This window comes from Mus musculus, chromosome 3, assembly GCF_000001635.26.
Source record: "Mus musculus strain C57BL/6J chromosome 3, GRCm38.p6 C57BL/6J".
Classification (NCBI taxonomy): Eukaryota; Metazoa; Chordata; class Mammalia; order Rodentia; family Muridae; genus Mus; species Mus musculus.
The window spans coordinates 59,601,480-59,626,537 of NC_000069.6; the positions used below are offsets into that span (position 1 = coordinate 59,601,480).

The 25,058-nt window shown below is 38.3% G+C and overlaps 1 protein-coding gene across 1 annotated transcript in view; it reads right to left on the minus strand.

Moving 5' to 3' along the window:
• Nucleotides 1-973: 973 nt before the first annotated feature.
• The window catches only part of Gm5709 (predicted gene 5709), a 33,281-nt gene continuing 9,196 nt past the window's right edge, over nucleotides 974-25,058 (minus strand). The window contains exons 2-5 of the mRNA XM_888144.6: nucleotides 17,134-17,356; nucleotides 7,437-7,506; nucleotides 5,077-5,248; nucleotides 974-1,576 (exon numbers count right to left, since the gene is read on the minus strand). Coding sequence (XP_893237.4) covers nucleotides 974-1,576; nucleotides 5,077-5,248; nucleotides 7,437-7,506; nucleotides 17,134-17,356 — 1,068 coding nt within the window. The remainder of the gene's footprint in view (nucleotides 1,577-5,076; nucleotides 5,249-7,436; nucleotides 7,507-17,133; nucleotides 17,357-25,058) is intronic.

A 25,058-nucleotide genomic window follows, 5' to 3' on the forward strand; every position in this document is an offset into this window, starting at 1 on the left:
TTTAAGGTTTCCTAGTGGACATGCAGCTATTTATGAATTCGTTTGGGCTGATAGGAACTTGGGTTCCATTGTCACAGGGAAGCAAACGTGTCTGGAGATCATCAACTCAGATAACTCCCTGGATATGCAGTCTCTGCGCACACAGTGGATCACCTCAGGAATTCAAAAGAATACTATAAGTAATTATACCTACAGCCTGTAGTTGACTGGGTACCATCCCTCCATTAAAGAGCTTTAGGAATATGTGAAGTAAGATGTTAACCGTTTCCTCCAAAACACAGATTGTTCTCTTGAAAAGCAATATATAAATCCCATGAGAAATAAATAACAAGAACAACTACCTTAATTTACCTAGAACTGACTAAAATAATGTATGGACAGCACATGACTGGAAAAACCATAGCACAAGTACATTATAATGCTCAGTCGATACAAATGTCACTACAACAGTACCTTATCACATTTTCTTCTCACTCGTGGTTTCTTTTCTTTGCTATTTATTAGAATTTTCTTTTCTTGAGACAGCATGCCACTATATAGCCACAGTTGTACTAGAATTAGCTATATAGATCATCTCAACCTTGATCTCAGATCTCTGTACCTTGTTGCCTCTGGAGTACTGGACAGGACTGTGCCAACCCAGCTAGTCATCGAGATTCCCACCATATTGCAAGCCTGTCTGTCACCACATTTTTGCACTATCCTATCATTTTTGAAGACTCAGAATATATCTTTCCTGATAAATATAAATTAATTGCAATAATGAAGTGAATATTCTCATTTTAGCAATATTTCTAAGATTTAGCAGACAAAGTAACTTTCTCAAACATATTCAGTCCTCTTTATTCAAACTGAAATATAGTTTTACCCCAAACTCAAATTGTTTTGTGCCCATTCATCATACAGTAGTTCAAATACAGCTATCAGATTACTTTTCTAACTAGATCACTTCATGGCTTCATGAACCTCTAATTTATAGGTTTTCCTCTAACCAATGAATATACCTATCTCTTATTTTAAATCCTAGATGTAAAGCCAATGTACCCGTAGTGAATGAGATAGCCCCATGAACACCTTCTTCCATGTGCTCATGAATAACCCGAACTCCAACATTTCTAAGCCGAGTGATGTAAATGAAACTATCATCTCTCAATAGATCATGTTCGCAAGTGAAGATGTAAGTGAGTGGCAAATTCTGCAACTGGGAGTCATTGACTAACAAAGGAAACAGCCTGCTGTCCATAAGTGCTGGGTAGGAAGCATTCAATTTTCCAAGCACTGGTTCAGTGTAAACATGGTTCTTTTTATACTTCTCAGGAAGAAAGTCACTCCAGTTAACAAACTTGAATAGGTGCCTTGATCCTTCGGGCATGTGCTCATTTCTCAGTAAGGCCTGAGTCAGTGATGAGTCTTTAGTCACATATAGAGATGCCACCCGTAGCATCATCTCCCTGTGCAGGATTGGACCGTGTCCATATTCTCGGTGAGATGGCAGAAAGGTGTCAATCATCTGTAGGCCAGGGTATAGTAAGGCTTGTGCCTTGATTCTATTTTTGAATTCTGGATCATTTCGTAGCTAGAAATATAATGAATACTAATGAGTCAATAGCTTTCAAACAAAAGGATTGGAAGCTTTATTTTAATAGCCTGAAGTAAAATTGATTTATTAATTTGAAACATTATCAGTGATTTTTCTCATAAAATTTACTCATTAACTTAGACATGAGAGTATGTCATTCTAATTTCATCTGTTCAGGAACAATGCATATTCTGCTTCTTACACATTTATTCACATATAACAAGCAAACAGGAATAGGGTCAGGAAGATCAGAAGCATCCTAGTAATGATGACAGAACAACTACAATATATTTGTTGTTTGTTTCTTTTAAGAGATTTAACTTTTGTTGTAATAAAGCTTTCTTGTGAATCTCAGGCTGTTCTAGAACATAGTTTCCTCCTGCCTCAGTTTCCCAATTTCTATAATAGAAATAATCATGTGTTACTGTGTCTAGTTTCTCTAGAAGAATATGTACCTGAGTAATATAATGAGAAAAACTACAAATAAAATGAAATTCAATTGCCAATACTTACATATAAAGTAAAGTCCGAGGAAGCATGGCATGCTAAGGAAAACACTTAACATTTATCTAAGTAGTGTGGTGAGATAACACTGATAGATGAGACAGAATAATTTATGAAAATCAGAACATCAGAAAAGGATGCGGAATGTTGCATGTGAAGCCATTGTTTCTTATCAGAAATAAGAGGAGTCGTGAGTCTGCAGCTACATTCTTTCCCTCCTCTACACATGAACCTAGACTTCACCTGTGAGCTTGAGAACCTCAAGAGCACCAGCTTCTACAGCACCTCTGCATCAGTGACTATAACTGCTGCCATTCTTTAGGAAATCCCAAACTATTCAAAGTGCTCTCAAGTGCAGAGAGAATCTCTTGTGCAATGTACAAAAGCATCACTTGTCAATGAAATGCTGTTGGTCTATGAGCTTAGACAGGAAATGAGGAGGTGGAAGTTCTGGTATAGAGAGAGGATTTCTTCCCAGAAAGGATTTCTTCTTGAGTCAGATGCTACAAGATTTGCCCCAAACTCTGAGGAAGATCTTCAAGTGAACCTGAGGAGAGGTAATTAACCACATGGGGGTAGTTAGAATAGAGGAAGTGGGATAATTAAGCTAGTGGGAATAAACTAAAAATGTGTGGTCTAGGAATTTATTCATATATGTTTAAGTCTCAGTGTCATTATTTCTGAAAATTGTGCATGGGTGGGAAAGCATGAGGATTTACTCAAGGCCATAAAGCCCTCATAAAGGAAAAGGACTTACACAAAATGAAAGAATTCTGGGAAATTCCTTAGCTCATCACAAGACTAACCATCTGTACTATTTCAAATGACAGAACAATAGAAGGCAGGCTGTACCTATCAGGAAGAAAATGAAGAAAGAAAAAATTCCTCAAGAGAATCTTTCCAGGTTCTTGTTACTTCCCAGTGGTTTTAGAATAGGAATTTTTAAAAATGAAATGAAGCCTTTCAGAAGAGTAGAAAAATATTCTTCAATGAGCACAGTTTGTTACAGCTTCTTCATGTTTATCAGGGCTTACAAGTGACTTAGCACACATGCTTGTACCTGAGGAACACAAAAGTTATAAGGTACTTGACCTTTTAATGTCATATTGAAATAGAAAAGAAAATGGATGAGAAATTATTCCAATCAGATGTGTAGTACATGGAGATGGCTCAGTCAGTAGATTATTTGTTGAAACAAGCTTGATGAGCTGAGTACAGATGGCCAGGATATAGAAACCTGGGCATAGCAGCATACACCTGCTACCTCATCACTGTGTGGGTAGGGTGGACACGAGTGGAATCCTGAATCTCAATGTACAGCAAATCTAGCTCACTCAGAGATCTTAGGCCCTGTTAAAGACCCATTTTAACAATTAAGGTAGAGAAATATAGAAGAAGACACTGAATGTCAACCTCTGGAGTCTATATGCATAATCATACACGTGAACATTCATATGTAAGTACACACATTTAAAATGTATATACTAACATAAACGCATGTACACATGTACACACACACACACACACACACATTAAACAAAAACTATTGCATTTAACACAGAAAAAGTGGGAGAACAATAGTTCTCTAGGTAGTAGTTGAAAATTCCACATGTTCTAAATCAAAATAGTCTGGAATAAATGCCACAATATATTATCCATTGGGGAGATGGTCTGGGCTTTCCATTTTATTAGTCCTGTGCTGTTTGAATCACTATATTCCTTCTTCTTTTAATACCCACTGTACTAAAGCTAGCAAAATTTCATAATGGAAATATTGTCTTTACCTCTAAGTTTTCAGTTTTAATCTTTACTTTAAACTTCATTATAAAAAAACTTTTCAAAGGTCATTAAAATACTCATTAATATCAGCATCATTCATTATAAACTCCTGAATTTGGATCATAGTATACTAAAACAATTTCAGAATATCATATGGCAAATCCTTTGTAGAGACTTTGGTGACCAGGTAAAGGTCCTTTTTCACCTAGAGGACAATTACTGAATAGTTGGCAGTGTTGACATTTATCTAGGACACTGAACACCTGGTGAGGAACAGCAATGGATGTCTTAACCTTAGCAAGTCAGATGGGTCAGAGGGCCTAAGCTAGCCCAAAGCATCTGACCCTTGAAGCACATGAAGTAGACTCTTTGGCCACATCTCTGCTTCTCACAATCTTTTTACATGTGACAGTCTCTTGTGATGCCAACCTGGACTTTGTGAGAAGGGTATCACCCATATAACAGAATCAGAAGATGTCTTTACACTCTGTACAATGTTCCTACTGCCATAGTCATATGCAATTTCCACTGCCATACCTTTCCTGCCATTATGCACTGAATGTTTCAAACTAGGAGCTGTTAAAATCCCCTCTTTCCTTTGAATGCTTCTTGCCAGATATTTAGTCTCAGAGGAAAAGAGTGACTAATGCACTCATCAATGATATTGATAAAAAATTGATAATTTTATATTTTATCTATAGAAACTCAAATCATGAATGTAAAATCCATTATTGTAAAGAATATAGTGGTTCATAAATAATGTTGCATTTTTTCCCTAACATTGGCAGGTTGAGCCAGCGTCATTACTGTTTCCTAATATCTGGTTCTTGAGTTATTGGACCAGGAGGCCCATAAGTTCAAGGCCAGCACAAACTACACAGCAATTCAGGAAATCTTATCAAAAGCCCTTTTTGAAACAGTTTACATTTAAAAGTGAAGTTTTCATAGTCCTCTGGTAGCATATATACCTGGCAAGCATACTGCCCTGGATTCAAAGCCTAGATCCTGCTCCCAACCTCTAAAAGTGTAAGACTGTAAAAGCCTTTCCTAGGATTAGACAATAAAACCACATCTGAAGTAATATCATGCAAAACGGATAATCACACTTGTTGAGTTTAAATTACACATTTAACAGTATAAAAGTAACACAAACACTCCTGAAACACAGCTTCTTTTGCATTAGGATTAAAATGTATATAACACACACAACATACCAGCTGAGTCACTGTTGCTGCCAAGGTACCCCCAGAACTGTCTCCCATAATGCATATGCGAGAGGGATCCACTCTGTATTTTGCAAGAACTTTATCCTGAAGAAAGAACTTGATCACATGAACACAGTCTTCAAGGGCAGCTGGGAATTGATACTGAGGAGCAAGCCTGTAGCTTTAGAGGCAAATCAAGCAAAACCACAACAAATCTCTTGTTAAAGTTATGCAAGGAAATATCTCACTCTCATCATCAGATACATTGATATGTTGGCCCTACATTGAATCCTCAGTCTTACTAATTAACACGAGCTCACTGGTAACTTCTGTCTTAAAAGTGAGGACTAGATTGTGCTTAAGGATTTGAGATATTGGGTGTAGGAAAATGAGTGAGAAGGTATGTGCACCCTGTGATGTGTCAGTGCTCCCTAGTGCACACAATTCAGAATCATTGACAGGAATACCCAGAATCACTGAATGCAGAAAATAGGAGAGTAAATTGTTGACAGATGACTTTAATTATAAATATATGTATGTATATACTCAAGAAAAATGCAGAATTTCATATCTTAAGCTGAAAAGATCAGCATTTAAATCAACAGTCATTATGACATATGCATATTTTAAGTACACCAAAGATCTTAGTCAAATTTTTGAATTTTTTCATTAGAATAATTACTGCTATATCTATTGAGTCTTTGTTGTATGTTTTCTGTCTTTGGAGTGCACCTCAATGGAGTTCACATTTTTATTTTTATCATCTTAATATCTGCTAGAATTAGTGAATTCTTCACATGCTTATATCAAATAGTGCCCATCATATGATCCTTGTACATGTTTATATTTTACCCTGTCTTAAATATTTGAAAACTAGCAAAATGACTTAAAATATTAATATTCTTCAAGGTAAAGAACAAGTAGCTGAAATCATGTAGAAGTCTTAAACAGTATACAATATATCATACCATTAAAAAGCATATTTAAGATGATAATGTGCTAAATTTAGCTAAAATTAATGTTCGAAAGGCACATCATTTTTCCTCTTATAATATTTCTTTTTTTTTTTTGTGTTTGATTTTTTTTTTCCATTTTTTATTAGGTATTTAACTCATTTACATTTCCAATGCTATACCAAAAGTCCCCCATATCCACCCACCCCCACTCCCCTGCCCACCCACTCCCCCTTTTTGGCCCTGGTATTCCCCTGTACTGGGGCATATAAAGTTTGCAAGTCCAATGGGCCTCTCTTTCCAGTGATGGCCGACTAGGCCATCTTTTGATATATATGCAGCTAGAGTCAAGAGCTCCGGGGTACTGGTTAGCTCATAATGTTGTTCCACCTATAGGGTTGCAGATCCCTTTAGCTCCTTGGCTACTTTCTCTAGCTCCTCCATTGGGAGCCCTATGATCCATCCATTAGCTGACTGTGAGCATCCACTTTTGTGTTTGCTGGGCCCCGGCATAGTCTCACAAGAGACAGCTACATCTGCGTCCTTTCAATAAAATCTTGCTAGTGTATGCAATGGTGTCAGCGTTTGGATGCTGATTATGGGGTGGATCCCTGGCTATGGCAGTCTCTACATGGTCCATCCTTTCATCTCAGCTCCAAACTCCGTCTCTGTAATAATATTTCTTAAAACCTAAGATTTTTTTTCTGGCTCCATTAAGAAGTCATCATGAGCAGAATAGAACTGAAATCTCTGGTAGGTTCTACTGGCCCTTAATCTACTCTCAACTATGAAATTCCTTTCAGTAATTTCTCCTGAGTTCTGTAGGTCTGTAAAGTCTATTTCTACATCACACACTATGGATCTGGCAAAATGTATAGCAAAGTCTTTATCCTTCTGAAGAGATTTTCTGTTGTACAGAGGAAACAATTGTTCATATAGTAAAAAAGAACCTGCTCATATTTATTATGTTAGTGAAAATGTTGATAAAGGTTATGAGATAATAAGATATTATTTTGGTAAAGTCTTAAAATATTCAAAAATTTCCTAACATTTTTACCTAAAACACTGGAACCAAGAACAACAGTAACCTTACACTGTTTTATAGCCAGGTCACATAAAACCCAACATCCCAAGCATATAATGAACGCACTTTTTAGGAATTCATACTTTTAGAGATGCCATAGCTGTGACAATAAAGATGTTTATTCCTCTGGTTTTATAATTGTGTCTACAATGGCAAAAATTACAGCAGATTCTAATGCCTTTGAGGATATATTGATATAAAATTTCTAAAAAAATTTATATACCGAAATCCCCCAGGATATAGCTATATGATGGCTAGGTGACAAGCTTTGAAAAATCAAGGTTATATTGTGAGGGCCCAGGATGTGGTAAAAAGTATTATTATTCTCTTACTCAATTCCTACAACAACAGCACCGAGCTTGTTCGACGTGAGTCTGTTCAGGTTGTCATAAGCTGCTACCTCTGAAATGAATGAAATAAATATAAATTGGTGCACTGTAAATAGAAAAACAATGGCAACCCACCAATACCTATGAATGTGCTAGAAATGTGATTTGTGGTAAATTGATGAACATAGTAGTCCCCACTTTTGTTCTTATATAGAAAAATACAGTTAGAATTTAGAACATTAAAAGTAAATTGTCGAGACAACCGGCCACCTTCCTGGTGAGAGCACAGTGGTCTGCCCGGCTCGAGAGGTTTCTGCCTCAGGCCCCGGCGGGAGCCTCCTTGGCTCCGGGACTCCACGGAGGGCAGGCTGCACGGGTGAGGGTGTGGAATACAGAGGCCAGCTCTTTCTGGGACAGGCGAGAACCATAGAGCTTCTGAGCCGGCACCATCTTCGGCTCCAGACAACCGGCCACCTTCCTGGTGAGAACACAGGGGTCCGCCCGGCCCGAGAGGTTTCTGCCTCAGGCCCTGGCGGGAGCCTCCTTGGCTCCAGGACTCCGCAGAGGGCAGGCTGCACGGGTGACAGTGTGAAATACAGAGGCCAGTCGTTTCTGGAACAGGCGAGAGCCACAGAGCTTCTGAGGCGGCGCCATTGTCGGCTCCAGACAACCGGCCACCTTCCTGGCCAAAACAACACAGCTTCTGGGAAAGATCCTGTTTTGGGCCTTCATCTTCAGCCAGGAGGAGGTCCAAACACCAGATAACTGTGCACCTTCCCTGAAAGAGGAGAGCTTGCCTGCAGAGACTGCTCTGACCACTGAAACTCAGAGGAAAGAGCTAGTCTCCCACGTCTGCTGATAGAGGGTAACAAAATCAACAGAGGAACAATCTATAAACAAAGACAACTATAACAACTAACTCCAGAGATTGCCAGATGGCGAAAGGTAAACGTAAGAATCCTACTAACAGAAACCAGGACCACTCACCATCATCAGAACACAGAACGCCCACTTCGCCCAGTCCAGGACACCCTAACACACCTGAAAAGATAGACCTGGATTTAAAAGCATATCTCATGATGATGGTAGAGGATGTAAAGAAGGAATTTAATAACTCACTTAAAGAAATACAGGAGAACACTGGTAAAGAGTTACAAGTCCTTAAAGAAAAACAGGAAAACACAACCAAACAGGTAGAAGTCCTTATAGAAAAACAGGAAAACACATCCAAACAGGTGATGGAAATGAACAAAACCATACTAGACCTAAAAAGGGAAGTAGACACAATAAAGAAAACCCAAAGTGAGGCAACGCTGGAGATAGAAACCCTAGGAAAAAAATCTGGAACCATAGATGCCAGCATCAGCAACAGAATACAAGAGATGGAAGAGAGAATCTCAGGTGCAGAAGATTCCATAGAGAACATCGGCACAACAATCAAAGAAAATGCAAAATGCAAAAAGATCCTAACTCAAAACATCCAGGAAATCAAGGACACAATGAGAAGACCAAACCTACGGATAATAGGAGTGGATGAGAATGAAGATTTTCAACTCAAAGGACCAGCAAACATCTTCAACAAAATTATTGAAGAAAACTTCCCAAATCTAAAGAAAGAGATGCCCATGAACATTCAAGAAGCCTACAGAACTCCAAATAGACTGGACCAGAAAAGAAATTCCTCCCAACACATAATAATCAGAACATCAAATGTACTAAATAAAGATAGAATACTAAAAGCAGTAAGGGAAAAAGGTCAAGTAACATATAAAGGCAAGCCTATCAGAATTACACCAGATTTTTCACCAGAGACTATGAAAGCCAGAAGAGCCTGGACAGATGTTATACAGACAATAAAAGAACACAAATTCCAGCCCAGGCTACTATACCCAGCCAAACTCTCAATTACCATAGATGGAGAAACCAAAGTATTCCACGACAAAACTAAATTCACCATTATCTCTCCACGAATCCAGCCTTTCAAAGGATAATAACAGAAAAAAACTAATACAAGGACGGGAACCACGTCCTAGAAAAAACAAGAAAATAATCCCTCAACAAAACTAAAAGAAGACAGCCACAAGAACAGAATGCCAACTTTAACAACAAAAATAACAGGAAGCAACAATTACTTTTCCTTAATATCTCTTAATATCAATGGTCTCAACTCCCCAATAAAAAGACATAGACTAACAAACTGGCTACACAAACAAGACCCAACATTTTGCTGCTTACAGGAAACTCATCTCAGAGAAAAAGATAGACACTACCTCAGAATGAAAGGCTGGAAAACAATTTTGCAGCAAATGGTATGAAGAAACAAGCTGGAGTAGCCATCCTAATATCTGATAAGATTGACTTCCAACCCAAAGTCATCAAAAAAGACAAGGAGGGGCACTTCATACTCATCAAAGGTAAAATCCTCCAAGAGGAACTCTCAATTCTGAATATCTATGCTCCAAATACAAGGGCAGCCACATTCATTAAAGACACTTTAGTAAAGCTCAAAGCACACATTGCACCTCACACAATAATAGTGGGAGACTTCAACGCACCACTTTCACCAACGGACAGATCATGGAAACAGAAACTAAACAGGGACACAATGAAACTAACAGAAGTGATGAAACAAATGGACTTAACAGATATCTACAGAACATTTTATCCTAAAACAAAAGGATATACCTTCTTCTCAGCACCTCATGGTACCTTCTCTAAAGTTGACCACATAATTGGTCACAAAACAAGCCTCAACAGATACAAAAATATTGAAATTGTCCCTTGCATCCTATCAGATCACCATGGACTAAGGCTGATCTTCAATAACAAAAAAATAATAGAAAGCCAACATTCACGTGGAAACTGAACAACACTCTTCTCAATGATACCTTGGTCAAGGAAGGAATAAAGAAAGAAATTAAGGACTTTTTGGAGTTTAATGAAAATGAAGCCACAACATACCCAAACTTATGGGACACAATGAAAGCATTCCTAAGAGGAAAACTCATAGCTCTGAGTGCCTCCAAAAAGAAACTAGAGAGAGCACACATTAGCAGCTTGACAACACACCAAAAAGATCTAGAAGAAAAGGAAGCAAATTCACCCAAGAAGAGTAGAAGGCAGGAAATAATCAAACTCAGGGGTGAAATCAACCAAGTGGAAACAAGAAGAACTATTCAAAGAATTAACCAAAGGATGAGTTGGTTCTTTGAGAAAATCAACAAGATAGATAAACCCTTAGCTAGACTCACTAGAGGGCACAGGGACAAAATCCTAATTAACAAAATCAGAAATGAAAAGGGAGACATAACAACAGATCCTGAAGAAATCCAAAACACCATCAGATCCTTCTACAAAAGGCTATACTCAACAAAACTGGAAAACCTGGACGAAATGGACAAATTTCTGGACAGATACCTGGTACCAAAGTTGAATCAGGATCAAGTTGACCATCTAAACAGTCCCATATCCCCTAAAGAAATAGAAGCAGTTATTAATAGTCTCCCAGCCAAAAAAAGCCCAGGACCAGATGGGTTTAGTGCAGAGTTCTATCAAACCTTCAAAGAAGACCTAATTCCAGTTCTTCACAAACTATTCCACAAAATAGAAACGGAAGGTACTCTACCGAAATCATTCTATGAAGCCACAATTACTCTGATACCTAAACCACAAAAAGACCCAACAAAGATAGAGAACTTCAGACCAATTTCCTTTATGAATATCGATGCAAAAATCCTCAATAAAGTTCTTGCTAACCGAATCCAAGAACGCATCAAACAATCATCCATCCTGACCAAGTAGGTTTCATCCCAGGGATGCAGGGATGGTTTAATATACGGAAATCCATCAATGTAATCCAGTATATAAACAAACTCAAAGACAAAAATCACATGATCATCTCGGTAGATGCTGAGAAAGCATTTGACAAAATCCAACACCCATTCATGATAAAAGTCTTGGAAAGATCAGGAATTCAAGGCCCATTCCTAAACATGATAAAAGCAATCTACAGCAAACCAATAGCCAACATCAAAGTAAATGGTGAGAAGCTGGAAGCAATCCCACTAAAATCAGGGACTAGACAAGGCTGTCCACTCTCTCCCTACCTGTTCAACATTGTACTTGAAGTCCTAGCCAGAGCAATTAGACAACAAAAGGAGATCAAGGGGATACAAATTGGAAAGGAAGAAGTCAAAATATCACTTTTTGCAGATGATATGATAGTATATATAAGTGGCCCTAAAAATTCCACCAGAGAACTCCTAAGCCTGATAAACAGCTTCAATGAAGTACCTGGATATAAAATTAACTCAAACAAGTCAATGGCCTTTCTGTACACAAAGGATAAACAGGCTGAGAAAGAAATTAGGGAAACAACACCCTTCTCAATAGTCACAAATAATATAAAATACATTGGCGTGACTCTAACTAAGGAAGTGAAAGATCTGTATGATAAGAACTTCAAGTCTCTAAAGAAAGAAATTAAAGAAGATCTCAGAAGATGGAAAGATCTCCCATGCTCATGGATTGGCAGGATCAACATTGTAAAAATGGCTATCTTGCCAAAAGCAATCTACAGATTCAATGCAATCCCCATCAAAATTCCAACTTAATTCTTCAACGAATTAGAAAGGGCAATCAGCAGATTCATCTGGAATAACAAAAAACCGAGGATAGCAAAAACTCTTCTCAAGGATAAAAGAACCTCTGGTGGAATCACCATGCCTGACCTAAAACTGTACTACAGAGCAATTGTGATCAAAACTGCATGGTACTGGTATAGAGACAGACAAGTAGACCATTGGAACAGAATTGAAGACCCAGAGATGAACCCACACACCTATGGTCACTTGATCTTTGACAAGGGAGCTAAAACCACCCAGTGGGAAAAAGACAGCATTTTCAACAAATGGTGCTGGCACAAGTGGCGGTTATCATGTAGAAGAATGCGAATTGATCCATTTCCATCTCCTTGTACTAAGGTCAAATCTAAGTTGATTAAGGAACTCCACATAAAACCAGAGACACTGAAACGTATAGAGGAGAAAGTAGGGAAAAGCTTCGAAGATATGGGTACAGGGGAAAAATTCCTGAATAGAACAGCAATGGCTTGTGCTGTAAGATCAAGAATCGATAAATGGGACCTCATAAAATTGCAAAGCTTCTGCAAAGCAAAAGACACCGTCAATAAGACAAAAAGGCCACCAACAGATTGGGAAAGGATCTTTACCTATCCCAAATTGGATAGGGGACTAATATCCAATATATATAAAGAACTCAAGAAGGTGGACTCCAGAAAATCAAATAACCCCATTAAAAATGGGGCTCAGAGCTGAACAAAGATTTATCACCTGAGGAATACCGAATTGCAGAGAAGCACCTGAAAAAATGTTCAACATCCTTATTCATCAGGGAAATGCAAATCAAAACAACACTGAGATTCCACTTCACTCCAGTCAGAATGGCTAAGATCAAAAACTCAGGTGACAGCAGATGCTGGCGAGGATGTGGAGAAAGGGGAACACTCCTCCATTGTTGGTGGGATTGCAAGCTTGTACAACCACTCTGGAAATCAGTGTGGCGGTTCCTCAGAAAACTGGACATAGTACTACCGGAGGATCCTGCAACACCTCTCCTGGGCATATATCCAGAAGATGTCCCAACCGGTAAGAAGAACACATGCTCCACTATGTTCATAGCAGCCTTGTTTATAATAGCCAGAAACTGGAAAGAACCCAGATGCCCCTCAACAGAGGAATGGATTCAGAAAATGTGGAACAAAACACCCATAGAAGGAGTTACAGAGACAAAATTTGGAGCTGTGACGAAATGATGGACCATCTAGTGATTGCCATATGCAGGGATCCATCCCATAATCAGCTTCCAAATGCTGACACCATTGCATACACTAGCAAGATTTCGCTGAAAGGACCCAGATATAGCTGTCTCTTGTGCGACTATGCCGGGGCCTAGCAAACACAGAAGTGGATGATCACAGTCAGCTATTGGATGGGTCACATGGCCCCTAATGGAGGAGCTAGAGAAATTACCCAAGGAGCTAAAGGGAACTGCAACCCTATAGGTGGAACAACAATATGAACTAACCAGTACCCGGGAGTTCTTGTCTTTAGCTGCATATGTATCAAAAGATGGCCTAGTCGGCCATCACTGCAAAGAGAGGCCCATTGGACTTGCAAACTTTATATGCCCCAGTACAGGGGAACGCCAGAGCCAAAAAGGGGGAGTGGGTGGGTAGGGGATTGGGGGTGGGTGGGTATGGGGGACCTTTGGGATAGCATTGAAAATGTAAATGAGGAAAATACCTAATTAAAAAAAAAAGTAAATTGTCTGGAACTCATTACCACCATATTCCCTAAAACCCTTGATAGAAGAACTGGGAAATATGGAATTAAGTTGAGAAATAATATTGTAGCTCATGTTATAATTTTCACAAAGGACAATAATTACTATAACATAGGAAGTTTTCAATGAAGGGACATCAGCTTATTTAAAGCAAGATGCACTTTTATTGTAATTAAAACAAATGAATTTTTTCCTTTGCCAAAGTCTTACATTTTTATATAAGGTCATGCATATTTAATAAACTTAGATGTAAACTTCATATTAACTTTCTGTATAGAAAAGTAATTTAAATTGTATAAAATCAAGTAATAGCCTGGTCTTACTTACATTTGGAGTTCCTAAAAATGTAAACTGTGGATGGAATAAAGTCATAATCAACTTAAAAGAATTAGATAGGAGAGCAAAGGAAAATGCTTCACAGGCAGCAATGTCAGTGTTCCTTTTAGATAGCAAAACTTATTGATTCACCAAAAATGTATAAATTGCCATCCATCATGTTAAACATAAAATCATAAAAACACAATAATCATGAAGAAACACATTGGAGAAAAATTAAAATATTTTAGTGAAAATTAATGTTTATGAGAGTTTTCAAAGTTCAGAAAAACATATGTAACCAAGTAGAGGTGAAAGTGGACAAAATTATAAAATTAGGAATGAAAGATCTACACTTCAATGTTCAACCAAAGGTTGATTCTTAGGTGATCAATATGTCTCAAATGTTGATCAATAATTTCTGTAGCTATATTTCAAGGCATGGAAGGTGAGAAAGAAGGTGCCAGAAATGAAGATCAGAATGCAATCTAACTGTTAAGCTACTAAGTATGGACAGGAACAGGAAGCTGTTCAGAATTCCGTGTCCAGAGCATGTCATAAAGTGTAGGAGATAAGAGACTATAATACAGTGTACAGTGGTCACTGCTGAGGGATATCTGCCTTTCTTCTGTTCTTGGGAGATGTATTTATTTCTCTGTTTACACCTTGAGAAAGAAATATGATGGTACCTTGTTAAGGAATTCACATGATACACTAATAACCAGGAATGTACAACACTCTATAGCTGAATTGATTGAACTTAAGTCCAGCAACAATGTTAGTGAAGGGGAACAGCCCATATCAACTGTATGGTCATGGGTGCTAAAGTGGAAACAAATGAAGAATAAAGCATAGGAAAACATGGAACTAACAACTGAAGAATAAAATACTAGAATGTGGGGAATATTGTAGCCTCCCATAAGCCTGAAGCAGGCTAAGCCAGAACTTGACCTTGCTGCCACTAAGGAGATTATCTAGGGTGGAGCCTTCCTCCCTAGATCACTCTATTATTCTGCCACTGCTTCTGTTCCTCTTCAAGATACTGCTACAGGCTGAGAGGCCATGGAGCTATTCCAGAGACTGTGACCCTATCCTGCATGTCATCACCTGTAGTTGGTTCTAGGTTCCAAGGATGAATTGGTGGGAATGGACTCACCCCCCCCCCTTTATAAAGTGTGTCCGCCATTAAAAGTTTGAACCTTGAACAGACTAGCATGTCTTGGTTCCATTATTTCTCAACCCGCCTAGGCTCCCTCTTTTCTTCCAGATTCCAAGATGCCTTCCAGGCTCGAACCCGGACATGTGAACCACTGGCTGGCCCCAACAGAATATTAATATTGGTAAAGTACAAATAATTAACTTATTTCATCATGGTTTTAGTTTTTCTCTTGTTTTAATGTTGCAGTTGCGAAGGAAGGGATAAAGTAAAGGATGAAAAATGAAGGACACAGAAATTTCTTTTACACAAGCTAACAGTGGAGCAAAGAGCAAGGATTTCTCTCAGACTATCCTTCTCTAAGAAAGAATCAAAAGCCAAGAAAGAGACAAACATGGAAACAAGTCTCAGAACAGCCAGAGATCAAGGCAGAAAAGACAGTGCATACTTGGGAATCAACAAAGGGGGTACAATTCTAGGTAGAAGAAACACAAATTAGGTGATGAATTGGAAGGAAATATAACTCTTAGGAAAGTGGAGACTCATTTTGATAACATAAGATTAACATGTCTTATCCCAGAATGTAAGTAGTGAGTAATGAAGAAGGGATCAATAAGATGCAAGTAGGTTTCAGACAGTGTAGACAGGTAGGGAGAGAGGTGGATTGGGAGATACCAAACATGCACCTATATTTCAGAAGAGCAGGTAAGGATGGAAACAGGATGACAATTTAGACATTGGAGTACAACAGAGGGCTTAAGTCCTTCTGAGAGAATTTTCCAGCAACACGGAGAGCTTGCATGGGCTGCTCATCTCTGATTTCTGCTTACAGGCTTCTTGCTTCCTCTTTTTTTCTGTTGGACTTTGAAAACATTTTTGACTCTATTTGCTTTTTCACCACTAAAGTATGATGATAACACCTATCTGAAAAGGAACTACTCAACAGAAGTCTCTGAAATACGTTTCTGAAACATGTTCACTCAGTTAGCTGCCCAGCTTTCCACAGTGGTGTTTTTTGCTTAGCTTGAAATATTCACAGATTATGAAGAGAAAATACTAGATATTATGACTAAGCTACCGATTCATTGAGGACAGGAGTTCTATTACTTGTTCTTTAATCTGTTAAGTACAGAGTACAACATCGTAATACTTTTCTGGGTAGTAAATCCATAAGTCATCAAGTCTAAAATTCTCCCTATCCCACTCAGTTCTTATGTCTATCTCTGTCTCTCTCTCTCTCTGCCTCTCATCTCTGTTTCTCTCTGTCTCTGTCTCTCTCTTTGTGTGTGTGTGTGTGTGTGTGTGTGTGTGTGTGTGTGTGTGTGTGTGTTGTAGCAACCACACTCACATCTGGACAAGAATACAGAAGTTTAAGCCAAAAACTGATAACTCAGGTTTATTTCACTTTTATCATTTCAATACCAAGTTATGCTTTGATTTCTAATCCTCAAATGTTATTGTTATATCACAATCTACTACTTGAGCAAATGTGGAGTGCAGTATCACAATTATATTTCTGACCCAACAACTAAAGCAACTGTTTCATGTTAGTGTTTCATACAATTTATGTGAAATTTATTTAGTCTGCATTCCAAGTTGATCATTTACACTTCCAAGTGTAGGCTATCGACATGTTTATTTAAAAGTAACATTTTCCTAATGAAACAATCTTATTTCTACAAGATTGTTTTTATTACCAAGCTGTAAATGAAGAAATGTGTCAGCCACAACCCATACTTTCTAATATATGTCTGCTAAGAACTACATATTACCCAACTCAACATTATATTGACAAAACTCTGTCAATACCCAGCACCTTTTTGAATATAAATATATGAACAACACACATATCAGAAATATACTTACTGCAACTTCCGAAGACAAAGATACCACCATGAATAAAAATCACTGCTGGTCTCTTTCTTTCCAACTTCCTCTTTGGCAAGTACAGACGAACAGGGATGTTATTGAACTCTCTGTCAATCACTGTAACGTTTTCATCTGAAACTGCTTGTACAATGTAAAATGTTGTCACAGTTGAAAATATTTTTTCATATTTCATGACACCTATTTTTTCAAATAATTTGGCCTATAAAAGCATGAAAAAAATTTTTAACCATTATACATTTTTATTTTAATAGCAACAAATAGACATATGTAATGATAGAAATAATGTAATAATTCTCTAGAGGACTGATTTTTATTTTTAAACTGTATTTTGTAGCATGGGTATCTCCCTGTGTTCATCTGCATCAGACCAACACAAGATTGAGTTCATGAACAAGAAAGTTTTTAGGACTTTTGGAAATTATCATCAGCATTTCAGTACAGATTAGAGAACTAGAAAGTCCTGAGACCCTGAGACTTTAAAGCCATCACCAGAGTCCTACTCTGTGCCCCACCACTACATTCTCTGTGTCAGGGAGGCTTCCATCATAATTTCAGTTAAATTATTGTATATTTTTACATGACTAGAGTATTCCAGATACAATATTGTGCCAGTCTTATGATTCTAAAGTCATAAAGGTATATCCATCTACATTTATAATCCCCTTTATATAGGTTAGTGCTTCTTTGTATAAGCAGCTGATATATATATTATAGATCTAAAAAAACAAAAAGTCAATAAAATGCTAAATTCTAGAGTATTATAATAAATACAAAGAAAAATGGTAGGTGTATAAAGAATTATGTATGAGGAGTGAAAAGTGATGTTGATGGTATTATAACTTCTGTTTTGTCACATTCAAGAGTGTTTTCAATAGTATGAAGCTCTCAACTCAAAAACAAATATGTACATATAAAAATATGCTTATGCAGAAAAACATCCATTAAGAAAAGCCCAGGGCCAGAGAGTTTTAGCACAAAATTCTACGAGATTTTAAAGAGGAGCTAACACCAACACTCCTCAAATTATTTCACAAAATACAAACAGAACGAACAATGCCAAATTTGTTCTAAGAGGCCACAGTCATACCCAAACCACACAAAAATTCAACAAAGGTAAGAATTACATACCAATTTCCCTATGAACATAGATTAAAAAAATGCTCAAATACTGAATCCAATGTCATATCAATTATATCATCTACCATGATCAAATAGGCTTTATCCCAGAGATGAAGGGTTAGTTCAACATCAGAAAATCAGTATGTAATTCAGCATAAAAAATCTGAATGACAAACAAAACAAAACACATGACCATCTCATCAGGTGCCGAAAAAAAAAGCCTTTGACAAAATTCAACACTCCTTCAAGATAGTATTCATGGAAAGATTAAGGATATAAGGCAATTTGCAACAAGCCCATAGTCAAAAGTTAAATGGAGTGAACTCAAAGTAATTCCACTGAAAGATGGGGCACAACAAGGCTGTCTACTCTCTCCATATCTACTCAATGTAGTACTTGAAGTTCTAACTAGAGCAATCAAAGAACTGGAGAAAATCAAGGGGCTATAAACTGGAAAGGAAGAGGTCAAAATATCACTATTTACAGATGATATGATTGATAGTATATGTAAGTACTCCTAAACATTCTACCAGGGAACTCCTGCAGCTGATAAACATCTTCATCAATGTAGCTGGATAAAAAATTAACTAAAAAAAATAAATGAAAATTAAAAATCAGTAGCTCTCCCATACACAAATGACAAGCAGATAGAGTAAGAATTAACAAAACAACACCCTTCATAATATCCACAAACAATAATATTTTGAGGTAACCCTAGTAAAGTAAGTAAAATTCTTGATTGACAAAAACATTAAGTCTTTGAAATAAATATCAAAAGTTGAAAAAAATCACCTGTGTTCCTGGATTGATAGAATTAACATGATAAAAATGGCCATTCTACTAAAAGACAGCTTACAGACTTAATGGAATATCCATCAAAATCACCACACAGTTCTTTATAGAACTTGAAAAATCAATATTCAATTTCATATGGAAAAACAACAGCAACAAATAACGTTATGATAGCTTAAACAATCTTCTCACAATAAAAGAGCATCTGGAGGTATCACCATCACCAATTTTAAGATAAACTACAGAGCCATAGTAATAAAACTCACATGCAATTGACATAAAAACAGATCGATCAACTGAATCAAATTGAAGACCCAGATATAAGTTAATATGCCTACAGACACCTGATATTTGATAAGAAAGCCAGAAATACACAATGGAAAGAAAGAAAGCATCTTCAACAAATGGTGCTGGTATACCTGGATGTCTGCATGTTGAAGAATGCAAGTAGATCCATATTTATCACTTGCATGAAATTCAAGTGCAAGGGCATCAAAGACCTCAACATAAATTCAAATACACTGAACCTGATTGAATAGAATATAGGGAATTGCCTTGAATGTACTGGCACAGGAGACAAGTGCCTGAACAGAACACTGATAGCTCAAGCATTAAGAACAACAATCAATAAATGGGACATCATGAGACTGAAAAGCTTCTGTAAGGCAAAAAACACAATCAAAAGAAAAAATACAGCAGTCTTCAGAAGGAGAAAAAATTTTCACCAATTCCACATCTGACAGAGGGCTAATATCCAGAACATATGCACAATTCAAGAAACTGGACATTAACAAACCAAATAACTCAATTAAAATGGGTGCAAATTTAAATTAAAAAAATTAACAGAGAAAACTGAAATGACAGAAACACTTTTTAAAATGTTCAAAATCATGATCCATCAGGGAAATGACTTTGAGAGTCCATTATACATCTCTCAGAAAGCTAAGATCAAAACCATAAATGACAGGTCATGCTGGTGAGGATGTGGAGAAAGGGGAATATTCTTCCTTCATTGGTAGGAGTGCAAACTTTTATAGCCACTATGGACAGCAATATGGAGTTCCTCAGAAAATTGAGACTCACCCTTCCTCATGAACACAGCTATACCACACTTGGGTATATACCCAAAGGATGCTCTATTCTACCACAAGGACACTTTCTTAACTATCTTCATAGCTGCTTTATTCATAATAGCTAGAGACTGGTAACAAACTAGAGATCCCACAACTGAAGAATGGATAAAAAAAAACTGGTACATTTATACAACTGAGTATTTCGCAGTTCTTAAAAACAATGGCATTAGGGAAGCTGCAAGCAAACGGATTGAATTTGAGAAAAATCATCCTGAATAACCCAGACCAAGACAGACAAACATGATATGTACCAACTTATAAATGATCACTAGCTCTTAAATAAAGAATAAACATGTTATAATGCACAGAACTAGAGGGGCTAAGTAACAAGAAGAGATCAAGGGAGAACACATGGGTCCCCTGCAAAGGGAAATTAGAATAGACTTTGAAGGTGGATTAAGGAAGGGCAGGTGGCAATGGGAAGAGGGGGATTAGGTGAGGCAGAGATTTGAGGAAACAATTGGAAGTGGCAGACATTTGGTTTGTGATGCAAAAATCAGTGCAGTAGAAACTTCTTAGAATCTATGAGTATCTTTGCAGATGATATGATTATATATATATATATATATATATATATATATATATATATATATATATATATATATATATATATGAAAACCCTACTACCAGGGAACATCTAGAGTGGATTAACAGTTTCAGCAAAAAAAAAAAAATTCACAAAAATCAAATAGCCTTCCTTTGTTAAAATGACAGTTTGAGAAAAGAAAATAGGGAAATAATACTTTCACAATAGCCTTAAAAAATTAAAATATTAAGGAGCAACTCTACTCAAGCAAATGAAAGATTTGTATGATAAAACCTTTAATACATTTAAGAGAAATATAGAATAAGGTACTAGAAAGTGTAAAAATCTCCATTGGTCATGAATCAGTAGGATTAACACAGTTAATATACCAACCTCACCAATAGCAATATACAGATTCACTGAAATCCTCATCAAAATTCTATCACAGTTCTTTGGAGAAATTGCAATGATAATTTTGAGCTTCGTATGAAAACACAAAATAACGATGACAGCTAAAACAATCCTAAATAATAAAAGAACTACTAGAGGTATCACCACCCCTAGCCTCAAATTGTACTATAGAACTATAGTAATAAAATCAGCATGGTATTGGCATAAAAACAGATGCACAGATCAAATTGAAGGCCCAGACATAATCTACATACCTATAGACATCTGACTTTTGACAGAAATACATACAGAAAGAAAGATAACATCTTCCACATACAGTGGCAGTCAAAATAGTTTGCTGCATGTAGAAGAATGCAAATAAATTCATAGATTTCACTCTGCATAACACTCAACTTCAAATGGATCAAGGATCACTACATAATGCTAGATACCCTGAATCTGATACAAGAAAAAGCACAGAATAATTTTGATCTCATAGGTGCAAGAAGAATCATTCTAAGTGAGACACCATTATCACAGGCACTAAGAACAGCAATTAATGAATGGGACAACATGAAACTGAAAGGGTTCTATATAGAAAAGGACAATATCTTTTGGACAAAATAGTAGGCTACAGAATGAATAAAGATACTTACCAAATATACAACCAACAGAAGACTAATATCAAAACTATACGAGGAACCAAAACATATGGACATTAATAAAATAACCAACTTAAAAATGGGGGTATAGAATTAAAATTAGAGTTCTCAAAAAATGAAACACAAATGGCTGAGAAGAAACACCTAGAGAAATATTCCTATGCTTTGTCATCAAAGAAATGAATATCAAAACTCCTTGGAGAGTTCACCTTCTACCAGCCAGAATGGCTAAGGTCAATAAACAAACCACAGCTCATGCTGGTGAGGAGATGGGGATAGAAGGGCATTCATCACGAAGGTGCGAACATGAATAGTCACTGTGCATATCAGCGTAGTGGTTCCTCAGAAAGCACAAGATCTATCTGCCTCCAGATCCAGCTATATCACTCTGGCATATACCTGAAGGACTTGACATCCTACTATAGAGACATTTGGTCAAGCCTCTTCATGACTTCTCTCTTTATAACAGCCAGAAATTGGAAAACACTCTAGATGTCCACCAGCAGATGAACAGATAATGAAAACTGTGTTATTTTTGTACATATAACACGATTCAGTTTTAAAGTTGAAATCATAAAATTTGTAGGTAAATTGATGAAGCTAGAAAAAAAAATCATCCTGGTTGAGGTAATCCAAATAGTGTATGTATTCTCTTATATGTGGATTTTAACTTTTAAGATTTTCATAGACATACAAAACTTATATAACCATAGATATTAGGCATAGAGTAAGGGATCATGGAAAAGTAGTGGATATCTTAAGGGAGAGGAAAGAGATTACACTGTTATGGAGTAAAAGTGGGGAGAGTGGAACAGGAGGATTAAATGGGAAGGAAGAAAAAATGAGCTAAGCAACACAATAGTAGGAGAAACATCGAATACAAAGGGTCATTTGAGTGTCACATGGAATACTCCTATTGTAGAAGCTTCTTAAGGTTATATATATATATGTGAGAAAATTCTAGATGGAGTTACCAAATAACAGAGTAGACACTGTCTAAACTAGACATCTTTTATAAGCAAATAAAAATTCTAGTACCAGAAATGGGTTACATATAATTAACTAAATGGTCAAATGGGCCCCAAGAAAGATCTCTCAATAGCTCAAGTTACTGTCAAGACTAATGGTTGCATGCTGCAAACTGATGGTAAGAAGATAAGATCTATATATCTCATTCCACACAGAGAAGTTGAGTGGTGCCTAGAGCCTTCTCCTTTTGACTATTGTCCAAGGTATTGGAAGTTACTCTGCACACTACTAGGTGAGAAAGGTAAAGAACAATCCAGCTATAATCTCTGTGATTTACAATGTGTACCTATCTGACTTATACCCTTGTGCAATAGTTGTACAAAGATTGTGGGAGAAACCAATGACTGGTTGGATTTAAGGCCCACTTTACTAGATGGAAGCCATGCCTGACTCTGGTTGGGTGGCTAAAAACCTGAGATTGGATAGGTCATGTGCTTAGGGGAAAACTGAACACCATTTTCTTGTTAAAAGATAATAAATGACTCCCAATACAATTCTTTTATACACATAGATCAGTGTTTGCTCAGTCATCACCAGAGAAAATTTCTCCTGTGATATATGGGAACAATAAATAGAGACCCACAATTGGGCAATGTGCAGAAAGTGAGAGACTTTACAACATTAACTCCTAAATGGGATATCTTCATCAAACCCCTCCCCTCAGGTTATGTGGAAGAGGAGGTGGAAAGAGACTAAGAGCTGGAGGGAGGAGGTGAGATCAAGGAAACAAGAGTTTTCAATTTACAACAGAACTGACATACACAGGAACTCAAAGAGATGATGGCAGAATAAATAGAGCCTGCATAGGTTCAAGCCAAATAGGGTCCCAGTGCTAAGAGGGAGAAGTGAACATAAGCCCCTATAGCTAAGCAAGAAACTATCTTCAACCAATCAACACAAGCAATGCAAAAATTAGTTATTTCTAATGATGTCTCACTGGGTATATAAACCACACTTATTTAAGGTTAGGCTCCATGTTTAGCAACATGTGACTAATACAAAATGAGTTGTATAGTGCTTTCTAATTTCTTGACTAATATTGCTTTTTTATGCATTTTAAAAATAAATTTTACTGGTCTTTTTCTTGTAACTTATGGCTTTTTAATCTTGTGTTTTGGGAGGCGACCTCAGCCTCAGCAGCAGCGGTCGCCATCTGGGTTCCGGGACTCCGCGGGACCTAGGAAATTAGTCTGAACAGGTTAGAGGGTGCACCAGAGAACCGGACAGCTTCTGGGACGGGCGGAAGCACAGAGCCGCTGAGGCAGCAGCCTGGGCGGGCCGCAGATAACCGGCCACCATCCGGACCAGAGGACAGGTGTCCGCCTGGCTTGGGAGGCGACCTCAGCCTCAGCAGCAGCGGTCGCCATCTGGGTTCCGGGACTCCGCGGGACCTAGGAAATTAGTCTGAACAGGTTAGAGGGTGCACCAGAGAACCGGACAGCTTCTGGGACGGGCGGAAGCACAGAGCCGCTGAGGCAGCAGCCTGGGCGGGCCGCAGATAACCGGCCACCATCCGGACCAGAGGACAGGTGTCCGCCTGGCTTGGGAGGCGACCTCAGCCTCAGCAGCAGCGGTCGCCATCTGGGTTCCGGGACTCCGCGGGACCTAGGAAATTAGTCTGAACAGGTTAGAGGGTGCGCCAGAGAACCTGACAGCTTCTGGGACGGGCGGAAGCACAGAGCCGCTGAGGCAGCAGCCTGGGCGGGCCGCAGACAACCGGCCACCATCCGGACCAGAGGACAGGTGTCCGCCTGGCTTGGGAGGCGGCCTCAGCCTCAGCAGCAGCAGTCGCCATCTTGGTTCCGGGACTCAGCAGAACTTAGGAAATTAGTCTGAACAGGTTAGAGGGTGCGCCAGAGAACCTGACAGCTTCTGGGACGGGCAGAAGCACAGAGCCGCTGAGGCAGCAGCCTGGGCGGGCCGCAGACAACCGGCCACCATCCGGACCAGAGGACAGGTGTCCGCCTGGCTTGGGAGGCGACCTCAGCCTCAGCAGCAGCGGTCGCCATCTGGGTTCCGGGACTCCGCGGGACCTAGGAAATTAGTCTGAACAGGTTAGAGGGTGCACCAGAGAACCGGACAGCTTCTGGGACGGGCGGAAGCACAGAGCCGCTGAGGCAGCAGCCGGGGCGGGCCGCAGATAACCGGCCACCATCCGGACCAGAGGACAGGTGTCCGCCTGGCTTGGGAGGCGACCTCAGCCTCAGCAGCAGCGGTCGCCATCTTGGTTCCGGGACTCAGCAGAATTTA